General features: G+C 39.1%; 1 protein-coding gene across 1 annotated transcript in view; it reads left to right on the forward strand.

The window, feature by feature from the left end:
* Positions 1–12,869, forward strand: part of FGD3 (FYVE, RhoGEF and PH domain containing 3) — a 91,654-nt gene that overhangs the window by 59,535 nt on the left and 19,250 nt on the right. Inside the window, exons 14-15 of the mRNA XM_077822203.1 lie at positions 2,584–2,646; positions 12,663–12,788. Coding sequence (XP_077678329.1) covers positions 2,584–2,646; positions 12,663–12,788 — 189 coding nt within the window. The remainder of the gene's footprint in view (positions 1–2,583; positions 2,647–12,662; positions 12,789–12,869) is intronic.

Below are 12,869 nucleotides of genomic sequence, written 5' to 3' on the forward strand. Positions count from 1 at the left end.
TGCAGCTGGTTGGGTACAGAGAGGTCCGCATACGTTGCATCGTCCTAAATAGGTGTAATCCCACTCTCAGCTCCTTTTGGGGTAGTGCTAATCTACCATTCTGGGTTTGCATTGATTTAAACCACATTTGTACGAATTTGGCTCCTATTTGCCTTACAGTGTTTTTTCTGCGCCGTTGTTCGATTGTGTTAGCATATAAAGGGTTACACCTAGACTTCAAATTTAGCAGCTCTTTCAGTGTTAGTATTTTAGTCCACTAGCTGAGTCAACAATTCTACAGCACAAATTGTTTTTACAACAAAAATAAAAACTTACTGCTTCTAATTAAAGTTGGAAGATGTAGTGTAACTAATGGATTTCTCCGAGCCTATAGATTTGGTCCCAGATCTATTCATTATATTACATGTGTTAAAGTGGGTAATGCAGATGGCATATGGGTGTGATAGGTAGGGCACTTAATGATAAAGAGGGCCTAATCCTTAGAGGTGCAGAGCATCTTCTACTGCAGTTTAAGGTAACAACAGATACAGGTATTCTGCATCTCTCAGCATCAGGCCTGTGTTTATAGAAATGTAGAGCTGGAAAGGGACCTCAGTAGGTCATCTCTGGTCCGTCCATCCACCCACCCTGAAGTAGGAGTAGGTATACCTAGACAATCCTTGGCAGGTATTTGTCTAACCTGTTCTTAAATTTCCCATGATAGGGATTCCAGAGCCTCCCCTGGAAGCCTATTCCAGAGCTTAACTACGCTTATAGTTAGGTTTATTGTTTTGTTTTTGTCTTTTTCCATCTAATATCTAACCAAATCTCCTTTGCTACAAACTGGAGTATTATGGAGTGTTCCTACAAGTTATGTCCTTGGTGTTTTTGATTTGCTATTTTAGCTTAATTAAATAAACTGTGTACATATGTTCACATTCTTGGTCTGTCTTAACATGAATGAGTTATACAAACACTTAAATGGGTGAAATCTGTATCAAGGAGCTACACTTCCATCCTAGGGTTCTGATTGTGATGGGTTGGATCACAGAAAACCCCGTGGGGCTGCCAACTGATGTGCCGAGACTACCTCCGAGCCTGTTTTCCCTGCCAGCTTGGGACTCCAGAACCTTGCCTTGTTTGAGCCAGACACATTTGCCTGCTGCAAACACAGACCCAAGTCTGAACCACATCCCGTAAAAGCTGCAGGCTTAACTGAAAACAGCTTAAGAAGTGTTCCTGTCTCCAATACTCAGATGCCTAGCTCCCAGTGGGGTCCAAACCCCAAATAAATCCATTTTACCCTGTATACAGTTTATACAGTTTAAACTCATAAATTTTTCTCCCTGTATAACACTGATAGAGAGATATGCACAGCTGTATACCCCCAGGTATTAATACATACTCTGGGTTAATTAATAAGTAAAAATTATTTTATTAAATACAAAAGGTAGGATTGAAGTGGTTCCAAGTAATAACAGACAGAACAAAGTGAATTACGAGGCAAAATAAAACAAAACGCTAAGTCTAAACCTAATGCGGTAAGAAAATGATTACAGATTAAATCTCACCCTTAGAGATGTTCCAGTAAGTTTCTTTTACAAACTAGCCTCCTTCTAGTCTGGTTCCAGCAAACACCCCTGTGGTTACTGTCCTTTGTTCCAGTTTCTTTCAGGTATCCTTTGGGGGTGGAGAGGCTATCTCTTGAGCCACATGAAGACAAAATGGAGGGGTCTCCCAGGGGCTTAAATAGACTTTCTCTTGTGGGTGGAGACCCCCTCTTCTCTTCTATGCAAAATCCAACTCCAAGATGGAGTTTTGTAGTCACATGGGCAAGTCACATGTCCATGCATGTCTCAGTCCTTTCAAGCCAGGCCACATTCCCAGGAAAGCTCAGATGTGGATTGGCATCTCAACGTTCATTGTTAGCTTAAGTGTTTCTTGATTGGGCACTTAACTTGCAAATTCCTTTCGAAAGAAGCTGACCAAATGCCTTACTAAGGCTACTTAAAATCAAACAAGTACACAGCCAATATTCATAACTTTGAATACAAAATTGATACATGCATACAAATAGGATGAATAGATTCAGTAGCTCATAACCTTTACAGAGATATGTTACATGGTATATGTAGCATAAAACATATTCCAGTTATGTCATATATACATTCAGAAGCATGGTTCCATAAAGCCTTATGGGGTGCAACATCACACTGATGACTACACAAACTACTTTGCTTTTTTGGTTTCTATTATAAGAATCAATGTAGCTGTGAAATTGAAAATCTGCCCCTTTTTGTTTTATATGTGAAACCCAAAACTTTTCTTCTGTTTAAGGTGTCTGTATTAGGTATTTATTGTGTGCATGCACATGTCCGAGTATGTAAACCGGCCTTTGTCACTCAATGCCGTCTGTAAAGTCACCCACTTTATTGCCAGCTGAATATTCCAGAGTAGTTGAATACATGTGCAATTACATATATTCATAACCAGAACAAATGCGGGGTTAGAAGTATATTATTCCATGTTTTGATTTTAATGATTAACATAATTTAAGAGCAATCTCCACATTGAAATGTTTTTTGTGATTTACTTTTCCTTCAGATAGTAAGCACCAGCTCCGTAGAATCTATGCCAGGAGCAGATGGCATCAGTGCATCTGGAGGGGTAAGTAATTATGAGATTAACATTTTTGTTTAGGCAGGCTTTTCTCAGTTTTTTTAGAACTCTGGTTATTTTCCCCATTCAGTGTTGTTATCCAGTCATTGACTGGTTTCAGGTATATGTGTTTGCAATTGTATAATTGAACGTCAGCTCAGAAGTAGAATTTGAGAAATAATTAGTCCATAGTATGTTTCTCATTTATTTCTGCTGAGGGTGTTGGGTGGTGAAAAGGTTGGTTCTTTAACACCGTGAAAGATTGGATACTGTGCAAGCCAAATATTTTTCATAACAATTTCAACACAGTCCTCATAGCCCTGTGATGTCAGCTGTTGAGTCATTTCAGCACTCCTACTCTAAGAGGGTTTGTGCGCTCATTATCTTATATCTTTAGTACACTCTTCCCTCCCATCTAAGACAGCCTACCAGAATCCCAGGTCTTCAGGAAGGGTCTTAGATACTGCATGACCGCCTTCAACAGCAAGCGTCCTCGCCAAAAGTTATCCTAGTTTATTGTGGAACGGTCAGAAGTAGTCTTTAATAGCATTATTTGCCCAATGCATGGACTGTTGTCTCCAGGCAGCCTCACATTGTGCCCCCATCTCCTCCCATCCACTTGTGTAATAGTAGATACCTGAAGTGTCTTCGTTGTCCCTTTCTGGAAGCAGATGAGAGATGCTGCATGGCAGCTCTCCTCCTCCTTACCCCCCATTTACTCCCTCTCACTAGTAGGTGGTCTTCTGTGGTCCAGCTACCACATATGTACAGAATCAGCCCAGAAATGCATTTAATAGGATGATTCCCCAAGTATCTTTGTTGGGATTGGCACATTGTTAGAGCTCTGCCCAGGAGACACATCCTACTTCAGAAACCAGTAAGCAGAGGGTTAACAGTTTTGTATAAGTCCGTGTGTTGACGTATAACACCAGATAAGGGGAGTTGATATAGACAGTTATGATTCAATTAAGTTTTTAATTTAAGTGTACAATTCCTTACCTGTACCACTAACAGCATGTAATCTATTAAAAATGAAAGACTTTTTGAAAACTGGCATAGTTCTCATTATTTATGTTTGTTAATATTTTGCATTTCCCTGATAAACCATGAAAATCACGTCACTTCTGTTTTTCTTTAAGTCAGTCATACATTCAGTGCTGCAATGTTTGGGTTGCAAATATTACAGAAAAATATTTGTTTTTAAAAAATTGTTTCAATTTCAATTTTTAAAAAATGGAAACATTTATCTGGGTCTCGTGTTTCATAAAATGTTTTAACTAGATCTAAATTTTGTTCAAAATTAACTTGAGTCCAATTACTTTTAATACATATTTGTGTAACAATGGATTTGAATGGTATGTCTTGGTTTATTTAATAATCTTCCATAAAATTATATTTTAAAGAAAAATAACTTTTAAATACCCCTGAATTTAAATAACATATTTTAGTTGATTAAAAATAATTCATTGTTCCTCAGGCTAATAAGACTTATGTTCCTCTGCCTGCCTAACAATGATTGTTTTTCATTGTGCTATATTTTAACACAGTTGTGTGACGGAACAGTAACATCAGCGTGAACTGTGTTGCAGGTCACAGCCTTAAGTCGTATTTGATTTTAATTGTCACACCTATTAAGAACCATCCCAGTATTCGTGCAAGAGGAATTGCACTGATTCTACTTTAATCTTATTCATGTAAACCACTTGGTGGTAGTGGTGGTCAGCAAACTAGTATCTCCCTTCTATGTTTGGCTCGGCTTAATGAAGAAATATGAAGAAGAATAAGACTTATTTGAAAGATTATTACGTGTTAGCATAGCCAGACAATAAAGAAATAATAGAAGAAATGCAACAAGTGTACAAACGCTGCATTATGGTAACTGCTTACAGCCAACATACAGTGCTCATTATACTTTTGTATACATAAATTCAAACCCAACCTACAGTTCCTAATATTCAGTATAAATGTCTTACACATACAGAAATTGGTATATGGTCAAGAATTCTGAACCATGTAACTAAAAAAAACCCTGCAATATTACAAAGTGTAAAACATACTATTTTTAATATGAGTTAACTCCATTTCACTTAATTCAACACATTTTCAAAGACTCATGCTGAAGGGGTGTGTGTGTGTTTGTGTGTATGTTGATGAACAGGTAGTTTTCACATGGAAAATATGTAACCCCATAAAATGGGTAAATGAGCTTGGAAATACCTCTGTTGTTCATGCATCTGTCTATGTGAGCACCTGATTATCAGTTTGAACTCTTGCATATAACAGGCATGTGCAATTTAGGTGCTTATATTTTAAATAGGGCTGTCGATTAATCACAGTTAACATGCAATTAACTCAAAACAATTAATCGCGATTAAAAAAATTAATCACAATTAATCGCAGTATAACTCTCATTGTTAAACAAGAGAATACCAATTGAAATTTATTAAATATTTTGGATGTTTTTCTACTTTTTCATATATATCTTCCATTCTGTGTTGTAATTGAAATCAAAGCGTATATTTTGATTCCAAATATTTGCACTGCAAAAATGAACAGAAGAAATAGTATTTTTCAACTCACCTCATACAAGTACTGTAGTGCAATCTCTTTGTCCTGAAAATGCAACTTACAAATGTAGATTTTTGTTGTTGTTACATAACTGCACTCAAAAACAAAACAATGTAAAACTTCAGAACCTACAAGTCCATTCAGTCCTACTTCTTGTTCAGCCAATCGCCAAGACAAACAAGTTTGTTTACATTTACAGGAGATAATGCAGTCCTGCTCTTATTTGCATGGCACTTTTGTAGCCAGCATTGCAGGGTATTTACATGCCAGATATGCCAAACATTCTTATGACCCTTCATGCTTCAGTCACCATTCCAGAGGTCATGGTTCCATGCTGATGGTGCTCATTAAAAAAATAATGGATTAATTAAATTTGTGACAGAATGCCTCGGGGGGAGAATTGTATATCCCCTGCTCTGTTTTACCTGCATTCTGCCATATAATTCATGTTACAGCAGTTTCGGATGATGACCCAGCACATGTTGTTCTTCGTTTTAAGAACACTTGCACTGCAGATTTAACAAAACGCAAAGAAGGTACCAATGTGAAATTTGTAAAGTTGGCTACAGCACTCGACCCGAGATTTAAGAATCTGAAGTGTCTTCCAAAATCTCAGAGGGACAAGGTGTGGAACACACTTTTAGAAGTCTTAAAAGAGCAACACTCTGATGCAGAAACTACAGAACCCAAACCACAAAAAAAGAAAATCAACTTCTGCTGGTGCCATCTGACTCAGATAATGAAAATGAACATGCGTTGGTCTACACTGCTTTGGATTGTTATTGAGCAGAACCCGTCATCAGCATGGATGCATGTCCTCTGGAATGATGGTTGAAGTATGAAGGGACATATGAATCCTTAGTGCATCTGGCATATAAATATCTTGCGACGCCAGCTACAACAGAGCCCTGAGAACACTTGTTCTCACTTTGTAAACAAGAAGCAGGCAGTATTATCTCCTGCAAATGTAAACAAACTTGTTTGTCTGAGTGATTGGCTGAACAAGAAGTAGGACTGAGTGGACTTGCAAGCTCTAAAATGGTACATTGTTTTATTTTTCATGCAATTTTTTTGTACATAATTCTGTATTTGTAAATTTAACTTTCATGATAAAGATTAGGTGAATTGAAAAATACAATTTCTTTTGTCTTTTTATAGTGCAAACACTTGTAATCAAAAACAAATATAAAGTGAGCACTGTACACTTTGTATTCTGTGTTGTAATTGAAATCAATATATTTGAAAATGTAGAAAACATCCAAAAATATTTAAATAAATGGCATTCTATTATTGTTTAACAGTGTAATTAATCATGATTAATTTTTTTAATCGCTTGAAAGCCCTAATCTTAAATACTGGACTAGACATAAGATGAAAGAGAAAAATGAGGAAAAAAATAACAAGAAAACAATGAAATTATAAAAACAGACAATCCCCCAAACCCTTTTCATTCCTTAATGTTATGGTGAACTTTCTTGGCTTTCCTTCCTCCCTCTGAAGTGAAGGAGGCTATAACAGTTTGCTAATGATGCCTGGTTTTCTCATTTTTCCCTGGCTGAAGCGCTGATCTAGCAAACACTTATGCATATGCTTAGATTTAAGGCATGAGTAGTTCCAAAGTGTAGTCATTGAAATGCTCTTCCAATTTTTTGATCAAAATTCAAAACTTCAATGAAAAGTTTAACCGGAAATCAAAATTTTGAAAAATGTGAGATAACTGTAGAATAAAAGCAGATTAATGGTCAGAACTTCCCTGTTTGAGAAAGCAACTCTTAGGCCCTGAGCCTGCAAAGAGTTCCACATACAGTTAACTTTATCTGTAAGTCGTCTCACTAACCTCAATAGGATTAGTTGTATGAGGAAAGTTGAGCATTAATATTATTATTTTTTATTGTTTACTTGCAGTAAGATCAAAAGGCCTCAGGTGGGGTCAGGCCCTCTTTTTGGTAGGTCCTTTTTGAACATATATAATTAATTCAGTTGGTCAAACAAAAGAGACAGATGCTCAGCTGGTCAATGGAGCTATGACAGTTAGGATCTGATCTGGCCTCCAGAACACGTGCGTTATTCAAAGCACTCTCTTGACTTACAAGGAACTCTCTTCAGGCGATGTGTAATTAGCAGTAGATGGAACCGCTTACTATGTGACCTATGCTCCTTTGAATGGGTAGACTGTCTTGTTTAATGTAATTCAGTGCTTAAAACAGAGATCTGAAAGCAAAGTCTCTTTGGTTCTGTCCCCATTACTGCCACTGAATAACTGTATGACATTAAGTCACTTGACATTTCTGTACCTCAGGTTTTCCATTTTAAATATGGACCTCAGAGGGGCATTCTGAAGCTTAATTAATGTTTGTCAAGTATTTAGATCTTTGAATTAAAGACATTTTAACTTTTTGGGGGTTTTTTTGTTTGTTTATTAAAAATAATACAAAGTAAAGTTCTTGTCGTGGGCTCTAGGCCCCTTTGCCCCTTTGCCATACATTAAAATACAATCATAAAAAAAATCAGCTCACCCGAAACCCAGTCAATATCTCCCTAACCACAACCCCAGCCTTTATTTTACTCTTCTGTCCCTCACTATCCCCCACCTCCACTGTGGTAAATACATGGGCCTTGCAGTCATGAAGGTCACCTAATTCTTGCTATTTTAGATGAAGAGGAAAGTAGGTTTCAAAGCTGAGGTCTCTCATGGAAAATACCTTACTGGCAGCTTCCTCTCTTTTATGCTATGGAAATGCACATTATTATTATCATCTCATTTATTCGGGAGCTACCCAGTGCATTCCAAATCAATCAGCTGACTTCTCGCTAAAGAAAGCCAGTGTACAGTGAGGAATTTTAAGCAGTTGTTTCTCCTCACTGCAGTTGTTAGTATGTATCAACAGGAATGGATATTGTGCATCAGGTAGACGTAGTGTTGGTCTTATACTATTCTTTAAGATTACCTTCCAGTAACTTAACTCACAAGGCCAAATTTTGCCCTCAGTTACACCCATGCAATCCTGTTAACAGCAATGAAGCTATGTGGGTATGTATGAGCACTAAAATCTTGTAGTGCAAATTCTAACAATATAAAACTTTTCAAAGTTTAATTAGCCAGTGATGAAGTGCTTTGCTGTAACGATTTAAGAAGGGTTCATTCCTCTACAGTTGAAAGGAAATGCAGTCTCCTAAACATTTAATTAGCATTAACACCAGAATTAAAGCTGTAAAACAAATCCATCAGAAATGAATGACTTTAGCCTGTAGAAATGCTGGGAAAAATGGATGCTGATTAGGGAAAGTATTCCAAGTCTCCTTAATTGTATGCCTTACTTTGAGAAGGTCTGATATAGTCTGAAATGAAACTCAGTGGTAGTGCGTCATCTAAGACATCTGTAAATGATTTAGTTGTGATAATGTCAGGTTAGCTGCAGCAAACTCTTTACAAGTGAAGTGCAGCACCACATTTGAGCTGTGTGTGTGAGAGGACATGGATCCGTAGGAACTCTCTCTGTTCTGGGCAGCTGTAAATGTGCACATAAAGAGAGCTCTAGTCATTTTCCTTAAATGAGCAAATCTGTGTCACTGCACTCCATAAAGTTTAACGCAAAACATCATCTGTCCCTATGTAAAGGTTTGCCCTTGCAGCAGGAAGGAAGCAAACAAAATCGAAAAGAACAAATTCATTTAAAACTGAGGGACTGGTTGCAGTCAGGGTCGTTCCTGTAGCACTGTTGACTGGCATTCTGCTTTCCATTGTCCCCAGAGAATATCAGAACAGAGGGTCAGTTAGAGGCGTTAGAAAACTTAGGAGTAGCAAATGTAGTCAGCAATGTAGCAGCTTGGCCCCTTTGCATCACCCTGTCCTGCTCCAGGAAAAGGAGTAGGGCCTCGGAGGAGCAGGGTGAAGGGTGCAGTTAGGGCAAGTGAGGGGAACCAAGTGTGTGTGCTGGAGACATTCTGTGAGACCAAGAGATAGGTAAAGGCTAAGAAGAGCAGGAGAAAGCAAGAGGGTCCAGAGCAAAGGGAAAAAGGAAGAGGGACAGTGGCTGGTTGGGGAGGGGAGGTTGTGGCCTGGAGCATGTAAGAAGGTGATAGCAGATGGGACAGATAGTAAACAAGGTCACAAGGAAGATGATGCGGAAGTCAGCTGGTATAGCCACGAACTATATCATGTGGTGATGTTGCTTTCTGACATGCAGATTTTCCTGTGGGATAAAAATATTAAATGTAGCAAATCTTCTTTCTAAAAAACAATGAGGAGTACTTGTGGCACCTTAGAGACTAACAAATTTATTTGGGCATAAGCTTTCATGGGCTAAAACCCACTTCATCAGATGCATGGAGTGGAAAATACAGTAGGAAAATATATATACATAGTACATGAAAAGGTGGGAGTTGCCTTACCAATTCTAACGAGACAATTCAATTAAAGTGGGCTATTATCAACAGGAGGAAAAATCAATTTTGTAGTGGTAATCAGGGTGGCCCATTTCAAACGGTTGACAAGAAGGTGTGAGTAACAGTAGGGGGAAATGAGCATAGGGAAATTAGTTTTTAGTTCTTGTAGTGACCCATCCACTCCCAGTCTTTATTCAGGCCTAATTTGATGGTGACCAGTTTGCAAATTAATTCCAGTTCTGCAGTTTCTCATTGGAGTCTGTTTTTGAAGTTTTTTTGTTGAAGAATTGCCACTTTTAATTCTGTTATTGAGTGTCCAGGGAGATTGAAGTGGTTTTTGAATGGTTTTTGAATGATATAATTCTTGACGTCTGATTTGTGTCCATTTATTCTTTTGCGTAGAGACTGTCCAGTTTGGCCAATGTACATGGCAGAGGGGCATTGCTGGCACATGATGGCATATATCACATTGGTAGATGTGCAGGTGAACGAGCCCCTGATGGTGTGGCTCATGTGGTTATATCGTATGATGATGTCCTTTGAATAGATATGTGGACAGAGTTGGCAACGGGGTTTGTTGCAAGGATAGGTTCCTGGGTTAGTGTTTTTGTCATGTGGTGTGTAGTTGCTGGTGAGTATTTGCTCCAGAAATTGCTACTGAGAAATGGAACACAGCTCCCTCCTTCGCCCCTTTGATTTTGCTGAGATTGAGTGCTCAGGGTTCAAACTGCTGGCTGCTCATGGCCTTTTCACAGGTTGCATTGAAATCAGTGAGAGTTACAAACATTCAGCGCATCTCAGAATCAAGTCTTAGAAATGGTTGCTTTAGTGGCTTTCACAGGGGCAGCTACAACATGTTGACTTACTAGAGAGACCTCACTCACTGGGTTGGCTTTCACTGTGCTGAGGAGAGAGGGTTCTTTAGAAGGCTACAGGCTTCCCTTCAGGCTGGTATCTCTAACATGGCAATGAAAGGGCCGCCACCTCTGATTTTATATACTGGCTCCCATCTCTGAATTCCCAAGCCTCTGGAATCCCTCTCCTCTTATGAAAGACTTCAGCTTTCTGAAGATGCAATTATTTGGGTAGATGGCTCTCTCACATAAGTCTTGTGACTTACCTCTTCTTATGGTGCACAGCTCTCTGAGGAAGAAGGGTGTGTGTGTTTTTCTCAATGTACAATCGCATCCCTTTCTAAATGTAATCTGTAGGTTGTTTGTTCTTTATCTGGTAATATAGGTTCCTTCAGACTGCTCTGGGCATAATGAAAGCTGGAAACAGAGCTGCATTATTGTGAAATTACTGCTTACACGTTCCCCTTAAATTGATTGCTGGAGCGCCAATATAAACTCCATAACAAAAGTAAAATATCTTTTTTATTTTATACAAAGCTCCTGCTTTAGTTATGGGCACGTGATAAAAATTTACGAGGGAAAGGTTTTTCTCTCAATAGATTGTGAGTGGATTATCTGAAGCACAGAAATAGCAAATGAATTATTAAGGCTTTTGTCTTGCACGCTGCAGTTTGACATTATTTCGCTAGTGAAACCATCTTACATTCCCATAGTGTGATGTATTTCCTCTGCATAGACATAAGTGAAATTCACGCCAGGGACGGTGCCAGAGTAATTTGGTTGTAAATTTTTGCACAGAAAGTGTGTGGAAAGTCTGCCATGGTGGGAGTAGTACAAAGTGCCTACTACAATCTTCCCTCCTACTATAGGACCCAGCGGCAGCCAGTAGAGTCCCCAAAGGGAGCTGTGCTGACCAGGGAGAAGGCACAGGGATTTATTTATCCAAATTTATAAGGAGATGCATGTGTCCATCCAGAGCTCTGAGCTCAAGACCATAGTTTTACAAGCTCCTCGTAGACTTTAAGGCCAGAAGGCACCAATCATGATCATCTAGTTGGACCTCCTGCACATTGCAGGCAACAGAACCTCACCCACCCACTCCTGTAATAGGCCCATAACCTCTGCCTGAGTTATTGAAGTCCTCAAATCTTGATTTAAAGACTGCAAGTTACAGCGAATCCATCATTTACTCTAGTTCAAACCCACAAACAATCCATGCCCCATGCTGCAAAGGAAGGGGGAAAAAACCTAGTATCTCTGTCAGTCTGATCTGGGAGAAAATTCCTTGGCAACCCCAAGTATGGTGATCAGTTACCCCCTAAGCATGTGGGTGAGACCCACCATCCAGATATCCAGGAAAGAATTCTCTGTAGTAACTCAGAGCCCGCCCCCATCTAGTGTCCCATCTCTGGCCATTGGAGATGTTTCCTGATAGCAGTTGCAGATGGGCCATATGTCATAATAGGCAATCTTATCATGCCACCCCTCCATACAATTAGCAAGCTCAGTCTTAAAGCAAGTTAGCTCCCATTACTCCCTTTGGAAGGCAGTTCCAAACAATGCCCACTTCAAAACTAATCAGCACATCAGAATACAAGACTGCTCTTCCCATCCAAGCCACCCTTGCACAAATCTCCCTCTCCCTCACCCCGCAGAGAATATAAGTTTTGCAACATGAAATCATAGAACTATAGGGTTAGAAAGGACCACAAGGGTCATCTAGTCCAACCACCTGCCAAGATGAAGGATTTGTTGTGTCTAAACCATCCAAGACATTTGGCTATCCAGCCACTATGCTATAGTTTGAACCCATGTCCTGAAGGATAATCAAATTCAGGCTTTGTTGGATAACCAGAGAAAGAGTGAGTTCCAGAGTGAAGCCCCCTCACTGAAAATGCCCTTCCTCCAGACCCATCCCCTTTAAACCAATAGGCTATCAGATGGAGTGACTTTCTGGTTCCGGTGATGCACAATGGAAGAGGTGGACTCTGAGGAGTAGGGCCCAAACAGCTGAGAGCCTTATAATTAAAAATCAGCACATCCCCACTGCAGCCTCAACCCCAACAGGCTTGGTAAGAGGAAATTTTCCCTAAAATTGTCTGTGTGGGGAATAAATCTGGGAAAGAGCTTCATAAGCATGGTAGAAATTGAGTGGCAGAAAATTGTTTTGCAATAGTTATGTTGTATAATGTCACCTATCTGTATGTTTCATTTCAGCCTGATTCCTGCAGAAAATCATCTTCTAAAACCAAGCGAGACAAGGAAAAGCAAACTTGCAAAAGCTGCAACGAAAGCTTTAATTCCATCACTAAAAGGCGGCACCATTGCAAACAATGTGGAGCAGTGAGTATCAGAATGAAATTGTAGCAGTGTTTCATTTTATGTCCATTTAATTAGTCTATCTGTAACAAACGACTTTTTAAA

The sequence above is a fragment of the Eretmochelys imbricata genome, chromosome 7, assembly GCF_965152235.1.
Source record: "Eretmochelys imbricata isolate rEreImb1 chromosome 7, rEreImb1.hap1, whole genome shotgun sequence".
Classification (NCBI taxonomy): domain Eukaryota; kingdom Metazoa; phylum Chordata; order Testudines; family Cheloniidae; genus Eretmochelys; species Eretmochelys imbricata.